This window comes from Calypte anna, chromosome Z (assembly GCF_003957555.1).
Source record: "Calypte anna isolate BGI_N300 chromosome Z, bCalAnn1_v1.p, whole genome shotgun sequence".
NCBI lineage: Eukaryota > Metazoa > Chordata > Aves > Apodiformes > Trochilidae > Calypte > Calypte anna.
In genome coordinates this window covers 29,207,298-29,227,781 of record NC_044274.1, presented here as the reverse complement: position 1 = coordinate 29,227,781, position 20,484 = coordinate 29,207,298, and the positions used below count along the sequence as shown (strand labels likewise).

Here is a 20,484-nt window from a genome sequence, read left to right as displayed (position 1 = left end):
AGGAAGTCTGGGCTGCACTTCCACTGGTTAAGACCTGAATAAGGTATCACACATATCAGGGCCACAGATCAAAGCATAAATGAGACATGCAAACAGAAAACCAAAGATCAATGTTGAAGTTCCTGATCTCTTTTACAAAGGCAAGGACAAGATTTAAGGTTTTCCAAACTATAGATTGGTAATGTAACTTGACCAACTTGTCCTCCCCAAGAAGGGCTCAAACTCAAGCAGATAGGTTAAAAATAAACAACAAAAATTTTAACCTGTATTCCCTTGCTTCAGTGTTCACAAATGCTTCTCTCTTCGAATTTATTACAATTTTAAATATAAATATTATTTAATTTTATTACTGGGCCTATCTTCCCTAAAATAAATAAACAAAGATACCCATTTTTCTTCTGCCTTCAGACTCCAAGGATATAGCACAGTAAAAATCATGGCAATATTTTTGAAAAGAGAAATTTCAGAATCCTAATCATTTTATGTAAGTTGTTAGATAGAAAAGAATTAAATTTATTGGTAACTGTGCAGGCACGTGAAAAATCAGGGTGCTTACCAGGTCTGTACAAATACATTTTCTGCAGTGAATTTTTCTGGGCAAGATTTAAATATGAGATCTTGGAGTGAAGGGAAAAATAAATGCGAATTGCTGGCTTCAAAGAATGCATATTTATCATACAGATTGCTCGTGTATATGAACAAAAGATATATTAAGACTTATAATTGTTATAATGTTAATATTTGTAATTTTTCATTAAACCAAACAAATGCATGCTCATAAAATGAGGACATTTCAAATTTAGATTTTGCCTCATTACAAAAATTAGTTTGAAAAATTTCCCTTCCTTCCCTCTTAGGAGGAGTCTTCTACACAGCAGAAGATTCCTAATTTAAATAAACACAGTACAACTGATTTTCAACAAGATAGTGTTGGAAATTTTGTTGTTAAATGATCATAGCTGGTACTAAAGTCAGTGCTTTTAACCAGAAACACAAAGCAAAATCCCACAAAGGAAATCAAAGGATCCAATATGAGGTTTAACTTCCAGAAGAAAACCCTGGTTGCATAGAAGAGATTTATCCATTATATAAAATGATCAATGTTTATTAACATAGTTATTTCGTCTTTATACATTATAAGTTCTCATGTTTTAACAAATTATCCCCAGAAACTAGCAGCATCCAAACTTGATTTAATGTTGTGCATATTTTCTCTACGCTGCTTAGTATAAATATTTGCCTCTCCTTTTTGCAGCCGTCTTCTTAGAGCAAATTTCTCCTGTTTGGTCAGTTGATGTTTTATTTTCTGTTTCACCAGTTCCTACAAATAAACAAACAAATCATTATCAGACCTTTTTGAAGATAATTTCATACTAAGACAGGGCACAATAGTCTACGTTAAGTATCACCATGAACATGCAGGATCCTGAGCAGACCTCCATACATGAAGAAAGTGGTAGAAGTTAGTTAGAAAGTTAACACCAGTAAGAACAGGACTGTGCTGTGTTTCACCCACCTGGCTGCACAGGGTTCTCTTCAGGCACATATTATGTTGCACAAATCCACTGGCAGCAGGCTCCCAGCTCCTGCTCAGCACTGGCAATGAGGCCCCCTGTGTGGCCCTACCTTTATCTAGAAGTGCAGCAACAAGTTCTCATCTGAACATCAGTTCAGCTCAATCATAGAAATGTCAAATATAGTTGTTTCCTTATAAGAAATTAATAAAATAGCTTGACTGACTGAAAAAAGAGATTCTCTGTTATGGACAAGGCCTGCATAGAAAGATGAATGTCTGTTGGAGTCCTGTTCAATGCTACAACATCTAAAGGGGCTCACAAGATCTAAAGGAGCATGGGATTATCCTTGCAATTCACTTCTGATAGTATCATCTCTAAGAGATGGCATTTTATATCATACCTTACAGACTCTAAGTGTCTTTCTTACAGGATGATAGAGGACCAAGCACCTCTCTGTGCAAAACACATGCCTGCAATGAAAATGTGACAGCTGACAATATTAGATGCTTGAAGACATTTGACAAATGTCTTAAATTTAAAAATAAATGTTTAGAACATTTCACATCCTCCAGTAAATATTGGTTTGTGACCAATGACAATGTTTTGTATGATTTCTAAAGTTTGGATTATGAAGAGTACAAGACAAAGGGAAAGAAGCAGCTTTTTACCAGAAGTGTGGTTAAAAAAGAGGGGCAGTCAGAAGTGATTTACAATTCCTTCTCCAGTTTTCCCCAGTTGTGAGGGACTTTCCTCTTACAATTCACAAGGTGAGGACTACCTCTGCCTCTGTAGCAACAGTACTGAAAGAGCAAATGTTATTTCCACAAAAACGCAATAGTCTTATGAAATTTCATCTGCTATTTACATCTGTGTTTTCATCCTGAATTCTGCTCTTCATTATGACAGCAATAGCTATCCATAACAGAAATTAAGCCTTGGCTTAGTAGATTGTGGCAGTGATTTCATCATTTGGAAAATCATACCATCTCAAGCTGCTGCAATGTGTGCATACTTGCATATCTTGCATTGGAAGGAAAGGAAAAGAGAAATAAAATTATTTCCATCTTTTTTAACTATTTCATAATGAAGGTATCATATCCTGTTGGAAATCCAACAGGAGTGACTTAGTTTTATTCTAATTAATAACGCATTGAAAAATCATATCAAGGAGTAAATCTGCACAAAATAAAATATCTGCTGCTGTGCAAATACTTGAGCATGGTATCCATCTTATAACACTTCCTTTGCATGTAGTCCAATTTCAGTAGCCTTGTTGTGCATTACAGATTGTACTATCAGCTTCAATGTAGCATATGAAGTAGTAAATTGGTAGGGAGTGTAGTTTCGGCACGTTATGCTCTTTAAAAATGGCTGTGACTCATACACCTAAGGTAACAAAATACCAGGTTGTCAGTTAATCCAATTACTCAACATTGATTTCATCACAAATCCTGTAATAATTAGGGGGCCACCTAATCTGTGTTGCATGCAGGCTGCCTGTCAAAATGGGAATTAAAAGAGTTGCATGTCACGTGTCTTTCTTTCCTTGGGTACTTAGTAGCATTCAGTATTCAACCATGAGTTTTTTTGAAATACAACTTAAAAGATATTATCTTTAAAAATATTCCTGAAGAAAAAATTATTGTAACTAAAACTGTTGTAGTGATGTTTTACTTTTGCCAGTGAAGCACCTGTTATTCTCTGTTTTCTATGGGCAGAACTCTGAAGGAAGGCTTTTCTACTTATTCCACTGTGCTCCAGGACAGATTACTTCCTTCACAACTTATACAAAACCTGCTGGAAGAAATTTATTAAGATGTACACCAAAAGTCTTTGACATGTAATAATAATAAAAATTTACCAAATTTATTGCTCCATCAAAGCAATGGTGTGGTGGAAACACTAAATTTGACATCATCATAACCTAAATGTGAGCAAGTACTGAGAAATATTTCAGAGCGCACAGATTTACACATCATTATATAATTTTTTTATTTTCACATTATTTCCTCTAATAAATTACATCAATGCAAATAAAGATTTGTACAAACACAGTAAGTTACTCTACTTGGAGTGGCGTAGCTGATTTTCAAAAATTCTTTTTTTTTTTGGCATGGTCTCCAAGTTATGACTTTACCTACTGCTATTACTGCCATTGCTTATGTATACCTATATGAATTTAGATTGTGCGATTAAATCTGCTTATGTTTTAATGTTTTCCCCATAAAACAGAAATGAAGCTGCATATTCAACAAATATACTAGCAGCAATAACAGGCATCAGCTCTAAGCAGCTCTGTGGATCTTACTTCAGTGCCACTACTTTGCATTTTGAGTTCTGTAATTATTTTATTATGTCAGAAATATTGCTTCTTCAGCTCTAACACCTAAAATAGCATTCAGCAATGGGCACAAACATAATTTTACTCAGCATAAAAGCATGTAAAATAAAGTATTATGCAAGGTAAATGGATGCAGAAAAAAAATTCTTCTTGGACTGTTAAAGTGTTTTTATCCTTCTTTCAGAACAGAAAATTAGGTATGTACATGCAATTTACATATTTTTAGCACATTTTATGCATCTGCCTATAGAATAAAAATACATCCACTAAACACAAAACTACTCTATAGCTACCTACTAACTACTACCATCACATGGTGTACAGGAGTACAATTTGAAGTAATTTCCTTTATAGGACTAATTTAATTTTTTTTTTCATGCTGCACAAAAAGTTATAAACAAAAAACAAGCAAAAGTAGACAAACAAACAAAAAACAAACAAACATTGCAGGGACAAGATGCTAGGGAATTCCTGGTAGGTGATTCTTGCTCTTATTAACCTCATGCCATAGTTTAAACCTAATCCCTTAAGAAGATACAGTATCATCCCCTAAAAAAAGAACTGTGATGATTAAGACCAAAGCTGTTTTTTCCTTACATGAAGTCCTGTAAAAAATGTCTTGGACATGATGCAAATATGCTGTTCCTTAATATTTATCTGCGCGTGTAACTTTATTGACTATTGATGTATCTTTAAAACACTTAGCTTAAAAAACATAAAATCCAAACATGGAAGTGTAAAGTAGCCAACTATTCCATTAATATTATAGCCACTGACAGGAACCCTGAGTAAAACAGAGCCACTTCACAGAACAACATATCACTTAGTAGAAGAGTAGCAAAGCCTTTATTAGTAAAGTACTAAAGTAGTAAGTAGCAGACTGAAAAGACTGCAAATGAGGAAGATCAAGTTTAAAAACCAACCAAACAAAAAGAGCCAAGAAAAAAAAAAAACAAAACCCAGCACTCGTTCTAGCACTAGAAATTTCAGATGTAGTTATTTCTAGAATGAATACACTAATTAGCCAACAGAAATGCTTTGAAAAGACACAAATTGAAAAAGTGCCTATTTACCTAAGTCATGAAAGAGAAAAAACTACACCAGTATGTTTCCCAAAATAGATTTTTCAGAGCTTCTACTCCTAACTGTGAAAGAAAACAAGAATGAACATAGATGCCTATATTTACAACGGCAGGTATGTAGTCTGACCTAATTTAAAAAATACTCCATGGATCAGCTGGAAGACGTTTTGTACTGCATTGTACAAGAATACTTTCTAAGTAACAAAGAACATTGGACTTTTTTCCCTTTAAATATAAAATGCACTTTAGGAAAGGTGACAGATGTAGCCACATTAACTAGTGCATACTGTGGTGTTGAAGAAAGACAGTACTTTCTGATGTAAAATTGTTTGATTTATGTAATGCAGAAAGTCAAATAATATTAACAAAAAATAACTACTGAAATGAGTTCATATAAATGTTTCAGAAAAGAGTGAAGAAATCTCTAAGACAGCATGTGGGAAAGGCCAAATTAAATCTTGACTTGAGAGTCTACTTTTAAAATAAAAAAGTAGTAATTGTGGATATCAACAGAAATGATTAGATGTTAGTATCCTAACCTGCAGTAACAGACAGTAGCCTGTTTGTGGCTAAATGAGAGTTGTTAACGCTGATGTAGAGCTTTTGTAAAAGTGCAAAGAGCAATATATGAAGAAAAGTATTGGAAATCATTCCTTGTAAAGAATTACAGAAGTATCGGTCCTATTTTTCTGTGGGCACAAAAATGCAAACCAGAGAGGTATATGATAATGGTGGTTTTGAACATAATAAATGCTACATAATTTTTACAAATATGTAGTAACAGCTACATGCAATTTAACATTATCCAAGAGTAAACTAAATAATAACATATTTACCGCTGGAATGGTTGAACAGGTCTCAGTACTTCTGACAGATGTGACACTTTTTGTCCTTCTTCTGTGCTCAGAAATATGAATGATCCCCTCTTCATTTCTAGAATACATAAATCAATATTTTATTCCACAAGCATCCTTTGTCTTTATCCTATGTCCTTCTACAACACCCTAGCATTATGTTTTAGTATCAACGTTTTGAGCTATAAACTGAAAACTCCAAATAGAACACACAAGCATTACAGAACTTTTACATTTTCAATATTTACGCTAGTTTTTCAACTGGGGCATTTTATGGAAAGGAGAATTTGTTGCACATGCATATCAACCACATAAAAAGAAGCTTGAGAACACTAAAATAAAAAGGGTCATGTTCTGCACAATGTCTTGACAAGAGATTTCACTGAAAAGTAAAGGAAAATTAGGAGGATTGTAAACTTGGTATATGCAACCAGCTACTTTGTGGGCTGACAAACTCAGATTTAGAATTTCAGATAGGAGAGTCTAGCTTAAAGGTAAGCAGGAATTTCTAAGTATGTCAGGAAAGGAACTGAAAGTTAGAATAACACAGCAGTTAGAATAACAGTACAGCATATTACAACAATATATTCCAAGGAGCTTGTTCTTGCTAAATTCAGTTGAGCAAGCAGCAGAATAATCTAACTTTGAGACAGAGCATTCAAAGTACAGACTTATTCGTAAGAGTTATTTAGAAGTAGAACTTAATCTAGAACTCTTTCACTACCAATATTAACTGAAATAAAGGAAAAAAAAAGAAAAACCACAGCAAATAGCTTGGTCTATAAATAACATCCAAGACCTATTCTCTCATTGGATACTACTACAGAGCTGGACAACTCTCTGTCACGAATTACATAAAAAACATTGTGATGTACCAATCAACAGCTTACCTATCACAAGACGACTAGACAAGATATTCACTTCAAAATTTTAAAAATAAATTGAATTTTTGTTCTTCAGTTTAAACAAGGGTAGATGAAGACTAATCTTTCCTGTGCTGCCTAAAAGATTAACATTTATTAGGAGGAGGAAACCGCACTCCTACATAGTAATTATGAATTATTACCTGTACTGCCTGAGTTTCTCATTTAAACTTGACAAGTCAATCAGATCAGGGAAATTTTCTTCATTCTCCTTAATACTACAGCACGCTCCTTGACCTGCCTGATTTTCAGTTTCAGCAGCATTTTCAGTGATGTTTTTGCCCTCAAGAAAAGCAATTCCAGAATTCTCTGCATCTTCACCAGTCTTCCAAAGCACAGCCTGCCCTTCAACTTCTTCTAAGGCTGAACTCAACTGTGACATATTCAACCCTTGTGTATTTTCACCACTTTCATCTGTATCAGGCTCTTCATTGTTATACATGAAGTCATTACAGGGTCTGCTTTCAGAGAAATCACCAATGTCATGCATGAAGTCTGCAATGTTTTCTTTATCTTTGCTGAAGCTGAGCTCATTCTCAGAATCTTCTACAAATTCTGATAGGTCTGCTTCATTATCATCCTCATCTGAACATGGTGAATAAAGCAGTTCAACGTCTTCCTGCATTTCTTTTGTGTAGCCACTGGCAGCAATCTCTCTATCAAGAGAACACTCTCTCCTGTGAAAGAAGTAAAATTACGTTTACTTTTAATACGCCAAATCATGAAGCTACCAATAGACTACATTTTGGATTAAAAATACTAATCAAGCCAGACTATAATCACCCATACTATTAACAAAGAGAACAGACTATACTGAAATACAGAGAACACCACATGATAGTGCTGAACTTTAGGTAAAGTTTTAACAAAGTGTAACCTGAGAGCAAACTTCTACAGAAGACGTTTCTATCTCCATAACCAGCATTTAGTTGTTTATTTACTTATAGGAAACTACTTTATTTTAGAAGAAATACAATTTGGCTTTAATTTCAAATCATGTTTAAGCAACTAGAATTAAAAAGGGTATATTGACACAAAGAGTAGTCAAGTGTTACACCCCTTTGGAAAAGCACTCAGAATGAGATAAAAGTCTCATTGCAACAGCTTCAGCCTTGAAGTAAGTGAAAAGTAACTTTACTTATCAAAAGGGTCAAAAGAAATTAGGAAGAAAACTTTGAACATAATGATGTTAGAAGAGGCAGTCACCATATTTATCACAGAACTGTCATCGTTGGAGAAGACCACTAAGATCACCATATTCAACTGTCAACCAAAAAAAAAAAAAAGGTTTGACCTCAACTTCCTCTTCTCCAAACCCAACAATCCCATTTCCCTCAGCCTCTTCTCACAGGACTTGTTCTCCAGACCCTTTACCAGCTTGGCTACCCTCTATGAAGTCACTCCAGCAACTTAATGTCTTTCTTGTAGTGAGGTGCTCAGAACTGAACACACTACTCAAGATGCAGCAACACAAGTGCTGAGTACATTGGCACGATCACTTCCCTTCTCCTCCCGGCCACACTATTTCTGACACAGGCTAGGATGCAATGGGCTGCCTTGGCCACCTGAGCACACTGCTGGCTCATATCTATCCAGATGCTGAACTTGCTTCTCCAGCACTGTTAACATTTCCTAGATATTTACCATCTGGATTAATCTCTCTTCCTTAACTGCATGGAGAAAGAACAAGAGAGAAGCAGCAGCAAATTTTAAAGCACATGTTAGCTTCTGGAAACTGCTTACACTAACTCCAGTTAAGGAAAATGTAATAGGAATGATAAAAATATAATTTATACTGCACAGCTGGGCCTAGTTTCTATTTCTTCTACATGTATCTCTCACATACATCCATTTTAATCACAAAACCAACACAGATACCCTGAACAGAATTCATATTTGTCTGGCAGTTTCTACCTTATGTCTTTGAATGCTGGGAAGAGCTCACTCTCGTAGTTGAAGCGTTTCTTAAAGAACTCCTTAATACAGTTAACATCTCGGTCAAAATACCTGTAAAAATGCAGAATTTGACAAACACAAAATCAACTAATGGCAGCTATTGCAACGATAAACTTCTACCCCTATATTTCTTATCTTTCACTGATTTTATTTGAAAATTATTTCTATCAATGATTCCAAGAGAAAAGGCAAGGGAGACAAACTGCATGCAGCTTAACTCTAAGCATTTCTTAACTGAACACTATTCTCTCTGAGAAGCAATTTATCTTAAAACACATTTATTCTAAGAGAGATATCTCTATTTATTTACAAATCAAACTACATTTTGAACATTACTTGTGCTGCATGACAACAATGGTAGAAAAAGAATCAGAAACAGGCTTATTGAAGCAAGTCACAGCTGACTATTTGCTGTTATCAGCACTTGTCAGATTTACTTGGGAAAAATCTTTAAATGTGTACCTACCATTCAGCATTTGTATGTGATGTTGATACCATCTGAGGGAAATCAATCATTGTGACATGGTCATCATTATCCAATATGAGATTGAACTCATTGAAATCACCATGAATCAAACCATGATTGGCAAGTTTTACAATTAGATCCATTAATTCACTGTAGACAGAAGCAGGATCTTTAATTTGACGCACCTGGCACCTGAAAAGTTAAATAAAATATTCTTAATTTTAAAATATAAAGGGTACCAAATGCACCTGACTGAGTAACAGGGTAATTCAAGTTAAAACAGCCCTCACGGCTCCAGTCCAATACCTTCCTCAAAACTGACTCAACACTGAGACAGACCAAATTGCTCAGGGCTTTGTCTAGTTTGGGCCTGAAAAAACCTCCCAGGCACCCTGTGCCATGTCCTTACTGTCCTATATAGGAGAGAAGTTACCTTAAATCTGGTCTGAACCTCATTTCAATTTATGCTCATTGCTTCCCATCAGGCATCAGTGTCAAAATGCAGTATTTAAATAATGCATTAGTAAATTTTTATATCTTTCCTGTTTTAGATAGTATTATGGTCTCAGCAGGAACTTCCTGTATTCAAAGTCAAATGCTCAATACCTAACAGGCAAAATATGAATCATCTCTTTAAAAAGAAAGCAAGTAAAAAGGCTCCTATTGTACTTAAACTGTCAAGAGGTGGTCTGCATTTCAGTTACTACGTGACGTATTCCAGTCTGAAGGCAGCACTGGAGTATGGATCACTGTACAACATAAAAGAACAACAACACAAGCGTAGGAGCTCTGTAACACGCTCCTGTTGCACACTGATTAACTGGTGACACTTCTCATAGCCACATGTGTGTATCATAAAATGTCCCACTTGCTCATTGAAAGTCATGTTAACTGGTATCTTCTGAGAGAAGAATCTCAGGTCCTGTTCTGGGTTGATGCAGTGCTCCTTTTGGGTAGTGGGGAAGGAGCCTAATGGGTGGCTTCTATAAGTAGCTTCTGAAATCTCTCCTGGCTCCAAAATGTTCGGTTTCAACTCAGGCCACTAGAGATACAAATGATGTGCACCTCTGCAATTAACACATTCAAGAATAGCAGACACCTGGTGATTAAAAGCAGGGCAGAGAAAAGGGGGAAAAGATCAAGAAATATCAGGAGAGAGAGAGAGAGAGAGACTACCAGAAGAGAGAGAAAAACACCAGAGGTGACCAAAGTTGGTGAGGAAGGAGAGGGAAAAGCTGCCTGAACAGATATTTTTCACTACATCCTGTGATGAGATTGCAACCTGTCCCATGCAGCCCATGAAGGAACGATCCTGAAGGAGAATGATGGAGCAGATGTTGTGGAGGTGACTGTGTGTGAAATAGCCCATGGCTCTATGGGCTGCTGGACCTGGAGCAATTTGCTCCTCAGGGACTGTGCTCTGTGGGAGGGACTCATGTTGGAGGGGTTCATGAAGTACTTTCTCCCATGGAAGGAAACCTACTTTGGAGTAGGGAAAGTCTGCAAGAAATCCTTCTCCCTGAGGAGGAAGGAGCAGCAGAAAAAAAACCTGTGATGTCCAAACTGTACACCCCACTCCCTGTCCATCCATGCCACAAGGGAAGACGAAGGTAGAGACATCCTGAAGAATGTAATTTGCACTCAGGAAGAAGGGAGGGGTGGGGGAAAAGTATTTAAGCTCTGGCTTGTGTTTTCTCTTCATCCTGCTCTGATTTGATTAGTGATAAATTAAACTGATTTATTCCCCAAGTTGTCTGTTTTGCCCATTACTGTAATTGGTGAGTGAAAGCCTCACAGTTCTTGTCTTGAGCCACAAGGTTTTAGATGGACTTCCTCCTTGCCATCCTGTAACAGAAGACGGGGAGTGAGCAGCCATGTGGTCCTTTGTTATTAGCCAGGCTCAAACCACAACAGGTCCCAAGGACAAGGAGAAAGGGCTGGAGCAAGGAATATATATCTACAGTGGAAGCGTACCAGTTCAAGGAATACCTAAGCAAACTGGACATATAGTAGTCCATGGACCCTGATGATATGTATCCAAATGCTGAGGAAGCTGGCACATGTGACTGCAAGGCCCTGTTGATAAATGCTGATCAAACATGGTGACTGGGAGAAGCACCTGAAGACTGGAGAAATGAAAACATCACTCTAATCTTGAAGGAGGCCAAAAAGGAGGATCCAGGGAACTACAGGCTTACTAGCTTCACCTTGAGCTCTGGGAAAGTGATGGAGCTGCTAACCCTGGAAACCACTGTCAGGCACATTAAAATCATACAAAATAGTCAACTTCATCAAGCGGCAGTCATGTTTGGCCAACTTGATAAACTTCTGTGAGGAAGTGACCAGCCTGTTAGATGTGAGGAGAACAGTGGATATTATCTAGCTAGCACCCAGTAAGGCTTTCATACTGTCTCCCATAAGACTCTCATGGAAAAGCTGTTGATGTACTTGTCTGGATGTGCAGATAGTGAGGTGGATTAAAACCTGCCTGAACAGCCAGGCACAAAGTCTACCTGGAGGTCAGTGACTATCAGTATACTTCAGTGGTCCAAAGTGTGCCAGTCCTGTTTAACATCTTTATTAATGAGCTGGATGATGAGGCAAAGCTTGAAAAGGATACCAGCCTAGGAACAGCTGATATGCCAGAGGGTTGTGCTGCCATCCAGAGGGACCTCAACAAACTGAAGGAACAAGTGTGTACCTCCTGAAGTATAATGAGTATTGCAAAGTCCCTCACCTGGTGAGAAATACTCATTAGCACACATCAGGTGCCACCCAGCTGGAAAGCTGCTCGGCAGAAAAGAATCTGCAGGTCCTGGTGAACACCAAATTAAATAAGAGCCAGCAATGTGCCCTAGATGCAAGAAAGGATAATGATATCCTAGACTACAATAGACAAAGCATTGCCAGCAGGTCGAGGGAAGTGAACTTTCCTCTTTCCTCAACACTAATGAGGACATACCTGTGGAGTACTGTGTTTAATTCTGGCATTCTCAGTACAGAAGAGACATGGGAATTCTGGGAAGAGTCCAGAAAAAAGGTCACAAGGATGATGAAGGAATTGGAGCACCTGTCCTATGTGAAAAGGCTAAGAGCTGAAGAATGCAGCCTCTCTTCTTGAGATATTCAAAAGCCATCTGGACACAGTCCTAGACACACAGCTCTGGGCATGCTCTGCTCAGTCAGGGAGGTTGGATCTCCAGAAGTCTTTTCTAACCTCAGCCAGGGGATTCTTTGAGATATGAAGTAAAGCAGGTAGACAGGGAAAAATTTAGCTGGAACTTCGGATAATCTGTAGTTACTGAAGAACTGTTTACAGTGTCATCAACCCCACACTAATTTTTCAACTCAGGCAATGGACAACAGAAAAACTAGCATCAGGCTCTCGGTGGCACTGCTTGAGCAGGTAGTTTGTACCAGGTGACTGCCAGAAGTCTCTTCTAACCTCAACTATGCAGAGACCTTTTGAACTTGGCATATTTGAAATAACTCTCATCCACTACTTATATCTTTCAGGTCAAAATCAGAAAACAGAGAGAATAGTAAACCTCCACTGCAGATGTTCAAGTGGAACTCAGAAGATGATGGACGTGGAATTCTTTAAAAGCTGAAGGCAGGGAGACAATATAATTAAGTCTCTTCCATGTTACTCTAAAACTGTTGTACTTTGAGATTAATTTGATTAAACTGCCCACGTTATATCTTGATTACTACACAAGAGCATGGAGTGATCTGTTCTAGACCAGTTTTTGTTTTAGACCACTTTAAATCTCTGGACAGGAATCCAGATTTTTCTACTTTGTAACATTTATATGGGCCTCCTGAATTCTTCTCTGCAAACAAAACAAAACACCCCTTCACGTACAAACTTCAATGACATTTAGTGCTTATAGATGTTGAACAGCACAAGCAAAGTTACCTTGCTTGAAGAAGCAACACCGGATTACATATGGCATTCTATGTAAAGAGAGAAGATGTTCTAAAATGGTAAATCATAATCTAACCTGAATTACCAGAGCAAGGATCATGAACTGGAGTACACAATGTGAAAGATAAAATATTCAATGTTGCATATATCCAATAACCAAGAATATGCAATTTTAGTGTAGGAAATAGCCACAGTGCTAACCTGTGCCACTGTGGTCTTTTGATATAATCCTTAGTTACTAGTAAATCTGGTCTATTCCTATTTAGGTTTTTTGACTAATAAAAAACTCAATTTCTCTGATTAAAGAGATAAGAGAAGCATGCCTGTAACTAAGTAGAATGCTAGTGAGTGTGGGCTAGAAAACAATATTCAGCATGGTGAAATCAGAAATCACAGGACAAGGAAAATTCCTAGCACTGAACCTAACATTGTCAAGGTTTCTATAACAGAGCTCAAACTCCAGTACTTACAAAGGATAGCCATCAATAAGTTCCATAACAACTGCATGCCTGTTGTAGTCTACAGGTTTTGGAACAGGAAATTTCCTGTCATGCAAAGCCTGGAAATAGACAACACATTGAAAAATTAAAGTTAAATAGTTAAGTAAACATCACATTTCTTGACAAAAATCTCCCGAAGATAAACAATAAATATTACTGTGAAAGCAGCACACATTCCACAACCGCTAAGAGGAAACAACAAATCACTTGCTTAAGGATGGAGACAGCATAATAGTATTTCAACTTTCTCTGCAAAGACAAATAAAATTCTTAAGATTAGACGCTAGGCACACTGAGCATATTGTCTATAACTCAACTATTGTGCATCTGGAATAAAACCACAACAGAATGGAAAAATGGTGGAATCATATCTTGTCTGTCAGCCCAAGTAATCAAAACCAGGTAACAGGTAATAAGGATGTCAGGCTTTAGGAAAAAACTCCACCATAAGCTGCTGCCAAGTTCTGCCTGGCTCCATACGCAGATGCTGTAAGACAAAGCTCCATTCTTAAACATTAACAGTCAGCATTAAATCACATTAAAATAAAAATTATCCAAAGGTAGATCATAACATTTGGAAGCTCTTCCCTTTAACTTTTCTATACAAATATAGTCATTCGTTTGATCCAATCGATCCATTCAATTACTTCATGGGTTCGTTCTTTATACTCACTCTTGTTACCAGAGGATTTTTCCAAATTGTAAGTTAAAGCAACATAAGTATAGCTTTTGTTACATAAATAATATGCTACTACCACTTTTCAGCATACAGTTAATCCTCTCCCAGTTCTTTCTAGGGAAACTGACCCCCATGATTACACTCCTACACCTTCTGACCACAGAATGCTTTACCAATTGCACTGACTGGACCAATATACAGGTTTTAGATTATAATACTAATTCTCCTTCTTTGTGTGGAGGCCACTAGGAATAACCTATAAGGGTTTTTAAGAGAAACAGGGAAATAATATTGAATGTAATAATATTGAACAGGGAATGAATATACAACTTTCAAGCACTGTATAACATCTGCATTTTTTTTAAAGCAGGCCAAAAAAATCTGCAGCTCTGACAGAAGTAATATATGCTTAGAAATTAAAACTTTTTCCACGTTAGAGAACAAAGTGGGCCTTTTCAGATCAGAACACCAGTCTGTACCAAAGATTTAACTAAACAGCACAGCAACAACTGAAAACATGGTAAATTTAAAAAATTACTTATTTTCAAAAGTGACAGTTGAACAACAAAAAGAGTAATTCTGACAAGTATCTGTAACATTTCCTTACTTTTGGAGGTGTTTTTGCAAGCTTATGCAATGTATTTTAAAAGAAAAATAGCAGATATGGTGATAGATAAATTACTTATCCATAAGTGTCAAAATTCATTTGAAATTCTCTAATGACACCTGCTTTTGTGCTACGAGACTTCCATGGCACAGCTTAGTTTTGTCACTGGAAAGTATACAAACCATATATAATTGACATTCTCTGAAACGTATAATTTAAGTTAAACAGTTAAAAAAAGCAAACAAACAAAAACCAAATGTAAACCATACCAGCACTGTAAATATGAACTGATCAAAAGACAGCCTGAGAAGTATGTTTCAGTCTGTTCCATCATTGCTAGTATTGTGGGAATGGCCACTTACCTTCATATAGGCAAACTCTTTCATTGCTGCTAGCCGGGACAAATACAGCCATGACATTTTATGTCTGTGCTTGTGGTAGTCTCGTTTGTTTTTCAGACTGCGAAAGGAAGTTCTTCCGAGCCTATGGAATTTCAAGGCAAACTGCTGCTCCTCTTCATTTGCAACAATATAAATATCTAGAAGACACAGTTACATACATCCAAGAAACAAATTACATCTGACAAGCTAGTATCTGATGGAAAAAGTGCGGTGTTACTTGATTTCTCAAAATTGTTACTTTATTTCTCACAGTTACTATTTCTGGATTTCTACTAAACTAAACTCACCTATTTTAAATCAGAGGTCTGATAAAAAAGAAATTACTGTTAAAGAGATCATGGTACTCAATTAGAAGAAATATTGATGTAACCTCAAACACAGAGTAGATCATAAGATTCTGGTATTCGGTTTAAGATGCTCAAGCCATCTGCACAGAAAATAAATCTAAACTATCCATGAGAGAAATCTAGGGCAGATGCTGGTGCTCTTAATTACAGTCTGGAAGAGCCACCTTCTTTCTGCTGAGTGGACAGACAATCCAAGAGATCAGCCTCATAATTTAAACAATGTTAACAAACAGCCTGTTCCATTGCTACCATTTGTTCCAAATTCATTCTCTTCCCATTCCTCAATTACATTAGTTATGTGCTCTGTCAAACTACCACCTACATGACCATAGGAGGAACTAAGATACTACTACTAGTGCTGAGCCTGTATTACTTTATTATCTTACTATTCAGTGGGATGAAAAAGCTAAAATTATCTTTTTTGCTAAAATGTTTTTGCTAAATGCTTCACAAAGCATGAGACAAAAAGCATCTGCCTGTGAAGTACCTTTTTAAGTAATAAATCAACAATCAGACAAAGTGGCGAATGTGCAACAGTGCTCCTTTGAATACACCCAGAAGACTCACAGTTATTTCAACAAGTGACACATAAAGCCTCGTGTTTGACAGAGTAACTTATATGTATATCTGGAGGAAAAATTACCTTGTTTCTAATGTAACATTTGCAATATTAAGCCTGTGTTTGCTAAAAAAAAAAAAAAAAAAAAAAAAAAAAAGTAGTTTGTGGGTTTTTTTTAATTACCTGATTCTTTGCCAACACCCATCTGGTTTCCAACTGAATTTATGACTTGTCGGGAAGACAGAGTTTTCAAAGCAAGGTAATCATATCCTGCATTAGTTAAACGGTAACCCTGGACAGCTAGACAAAAATAACATGCAAAACATGTCATTCCTCATCATGTATAAATCACATTTAAAGTCAGTCTCAATTTAGTCTTGTTCCAGCTTAAAGCACACAACGTACTATTCATATTTCATCTGCTGGCTAATAACCAGCCCATTTCAAAAAATGGTCAAGATGTTTAAATTTCTGCAAGTTTTATAAAAACTGACAACTGGGCAGAATATAGACTGATTAGCCTCTCTCAAATAGAGGCTCTGGAAGTACTTTAAAGAGATTTAAATAGTATATTGGAGGACAAACATAGAGAAGACACAGCAGGAATCTAAGATTATTGTGATGTCCTAGAGTGACCCTTAATGCTCTGAATAACTGAGACAAAATGGTTATGAATTTCCTGTAGGCTCCTACAATACATTTACAAAGCCAGATGCAACTAGAAGGCTGAAGGAAATGGGGAAAGGCCTGAACAACTACCTGTCACATGGCAGGGAATAAAAACCACTTTGGTAGCTGTTTCTGAGGGGGTAAAATGTACAAGGGTTTTGCAGGCTGCTAACGTTTGTGTATGATGTGACTTCAATTAATTTGGGTTGATTTCTGTATGCATTTGAATATTGCTTTAACTGGTGATTCTTTCATTTTTCAGGACTTAGAGACTATGAAACAAAAAAAGTTAAATGTTCATCCTTTTTCTTCCCGTTATCTTTATCATTAACTCAGCATCAGCATCTCAGCAGGCAGCTGCAATATTTGGTGCTGCCCACATCCATATTCTCAGAGTAGGGCCAAGAGAAGGACGGTAAGGCTAGCTAGCTCTGTATGGTCATATCAAGCTGTGGTACTTGTGCAAGTCCTACTGCCATGCATTGGGGAGAGAATGAAAGAGAACACAACACAAAATTCAAACTCACTTTTTGTTCTTTCATAAGCTAGAAGTTTGTGCTTCACCAACTCTCTCAAAATTTTATTACAGCCTCCATGTTTAAGGCTGGCAATGGAAGCAATTAAGCTCGCAGGAACTATTTCATGGTTCTTCATGCCCATTTCCACCTAAAAGCAAACAAATAGTTTTGTGAGCCCCTGTGTTCAACAACAAAGTGGTATCATATCCTGTCTGAGACCAAAGGTGCCTCTAATAGATGCTTTCTTTTTTTTTTTTTTTTTTTTTAATAACTTAAACAAACCTTCTAATATGCATCACTGACCCTTGATCTTTTGAATAATTCTGTCTTGACACTTCTACAGTACTGAAGATGAATGGCTTATTAAATTTCAGTCTCTGGCGCTGTTCTACTTTTCTGAAATGAGACTCACACAAAGCCATGGCTCAGTTGCCTTTGTCAGTACAATGACACAGCTCAGCTGGTGCGGACTTGTGCCCACCATTCAATCACCCACGGACATGCCACACTTTAAAAAATGCTCATTCCTCGTTATTCTGGGTGACAAGAACAACAAGCCCGTGTGGAGACATCGGTGACAGAGCCTTACTGGGTGGCTACAACCTGGGCAGCCTCAGCAGCTGCCCTCCGATCCCAACCATCCCCCCGAGGCGCCTGGATAGGCCCAAACCCACGGGAAAACCGGCACACGGCGGAGGGAGAGAGAACAGAGGCAAGGTTCCACTTCCACGCAGCCCTTCTTTCTCTGCCATTTGCGTTACAACCAATCCAGTCTCCCATTCCAACACGAAACCTGCCCGACCCCACCGAGCTGAACCGGAACCGCCAGGCCGAACGCCGTGCGCACAGCTGGGCTCGGCAGGCCTCTTCCTCCTCCCCTCACCCCGGCAAGGCCCCTCCAGCGGCTCACCGATGTCAGGACCCTGAAGTGCTCCCTGGAGAGGTACCGGAGGATCACCACGTTGAGCTTCCCCATGTCGCAGCACGCTGTTCACTCTGGCGCGACGAAGATCCCGCGCAGGCCGGAGGAGCGGACACCGAGGCCTCGCACAGAAGGCTCCTGGCACCCCCTGAACGCCTGCGCAGAGCTGCGGACACGTTCCGCTCTTTCCGGGCCGAGCTCGCTGTGTGTTTGGGCCCTGGCAGAGGTGTACACAGTTATGTCGTCGGCCGGGTCTTTCTGTGCTCCATTCGTCAAGGAGTCTTTGCCACTGAAAACTGAAACGGAACCAGCCTCTGCTCCGGAACTGTCTCGAATTCTCTTCCCACTGCGACTCAACGAGTTTGCTGGCGTGTGAATCTGCCAAGACCGACTCCCCCGCGAGAGTCAATCCCGGCAGGAGGAGTCCTCAGCCCCTCCCACTGCTGCGCCCTCCGAGCGGCTCCCGGAGCAGCTCCGCACCCCGACCCGCCCCGCTCACCCCGCGGGGTGGTCGCCGGCCCTCGCTGCCACTGCGCCTGGGTACGGTCCGGACCTGCCAGGATGTGAAAGCCCGGTGGACTAGGAAGTGCTTCGGAAGCTTTCTGTGTGCTATTGTTGCTTGGCCGGGCTTCCTTCTTCTGTCTCCTGGCAAAGAGGCGGGGAGGGGAGGGTGTTGGTTTCCAAGTAGAGTTCTCTCTGACTAGTGAGGAGGAAGATAGGTTATGTGGAGGAATGGCAAATGCTGCGGTACATGTCCAAGTACAGCAGTGGTACATGTTCAGGTCTACTAGGTACATTAGCCTCTTCCCATGGGTATGTGCTTTGTAACAAACTCGTGATCAATGTTATATATTTACTGAAACCAGAGCCTGGTTCTAACTTTCTTTTACAGTAGCTTTATCTAACATTCACAAGCCCCAGTTCCATATCCACATCTCTGCTTCTGCTATCTACATCTATGAAAGTAGCAGTGGCAAGTGCTTGACTTGTCTAGTGCTTGTTGAGTGCTCAGGTGGTCAGGACTGCTTCTGAGCATCATACTGATTGATTGGTCCCAGACAGATGGCTCCAGACCACAAGCCTCTGCACTGGAGCGTAGTTGTGCTGTGGAAAGGAGGTGACAAACCTGAACCCCTCCTTTGTTTTTGCAAGGAAGTGTGGCAGAGTGGTTCATTTGTGGTCTGTGGGTTTTCCTGCTATAAGGAGTCTGTGGAAAAATTAACAGGAGTAAAATAATCTCTGTGTTGGATACCTAACTATTCTCAATGTTTAAGTTAGTACTCAGTGAAACAAAGAATGTAGCTAGGAAAAATTTAACTATATTTTCCCCTCAATTATTAGCAGTGCACACTCATAAAAACATTGAAAGAGAAATGTAATAGGCTGATGAAGGGTTTACAGAACAAGTCCTGTGGAGAGTGACTGAGGGAACTGAAGGTCTGAGAAAGAGGGGGCTTAGGGAAGCCTTATTGCTCCCTGAATATGATCCCCTCAGGATCCCACTTGCAGTGTTTACAAATATATTTAGAAGAGCTTTAACACAGTGATCTGATATTGCTGAATCCATCTTGAAAGGTATTATGAATATCTTTTAGAAGAGGATCCTAAGAGAATCCTGGAAGAGAAAATTATGTGCTGTAAAACTGAAGAAGATATAAAAGCTTTGAAAGAAAAACTATACAGAAGAGTCCATAAGGTTACAAGAGTTTGTATAATGTGATGATCTGCTAAGTATACATGGCAGATATAGCATTTCAATTTATCTTCATACTGTGTGATTAGCTCTGCAGCTGAAAATGTCAAACCAAATTATTTCAGATACAGACCAAACACAACTCTGAGTGTTTTGCTAAGTTTTTGTTGCAGCTAAAATATGAAGTAGGAAACAATCATGAGTTAGGTCATTGAAATGCTTTGTGAAAAATGAGAGTAGAAAGCAAAGGGTGCTTCAATTATGTATATGCTGATATATACAAAAGGTGGTCACTGTATCTGTAGAAGTGTACTTCCAAAAGTGTTGTGTCTACTGCAAGCTCTGCAGAAGTCAGTATAGCATGATATAATTTAACACAACTAGTAAGCTATTACTGATGCTATCTGCTGTTGGTCTTACTTTTAAAAAGTTATCTGATGCCTTGGATATTAGTGGCTTATTAAAAGGTTCTTTACTACCTTCAATAGCATTTCTAACAAGAGTATTTCCTTATCCTGTGCT

At 38.3% G+C, this 20,484-nt stretch overlaps 1 protein-coding gene across 1 annotated transcript; it reads right to left on the bottom strand.

Moving 5' to 3' along the window:
- Nucleotides 1-827: 827 nt before the first annotated feature.
- On the bottom strand, nt 828-18,556 carry RIOK2 (RIO kinase 2). The gene is made up of 10 exons (XM_030467812.1): nt 18,258-18,556; nt 17,357-17,495; nt 16,344-16,460; nt 15,216-15,391; nt 13,538-13,626; nt 9,140-9,331; nt 8,632-8,724; nt 6,861-7,394; nt 5,777-5,873; nt 828-1,321 (listed from the first exon to the last, which is right to left on the bottom strand). Exons 1-10 carry the CDS (start codon nt 18,321-18,323, stop codon nt 1,160-1,162), a joined length of 1,665 nt encoding a protein of 554 aa, XP_030323672.1. The 5' UTR covers nt 18,324-18,556; the 3' UTR covers nt 828-1,159.
- Nucleotides 18,557-20,484: the final 1,928 nt, after the last annotated feature.

Bases quoted from the DNA above. Each gene is read 5' to 3' on its own strand.
- RIOK2 (XM_030467812.1), bottom strand. From the start codon at position 18,323: ATGGGGAAGCTCAACGTGGTGATCCTCCGGTACCTCTCCAGGGAGCAC. The intron at 16,461-17,356 runs GTGAGTTTGAAT...ATTTTTGTCTAG, and splicing joins AGCTTATGAAAGAACAAAAA to CTGTCCAGGGTTACCGTTTA. The intron at 1,322-5,776 runs GTAAATATGTTA...GTTTATTTGTAG, and splicing joins CCTGTTCAACCATTCCAGCG to GAACTGGTGAAACAGAAAAT.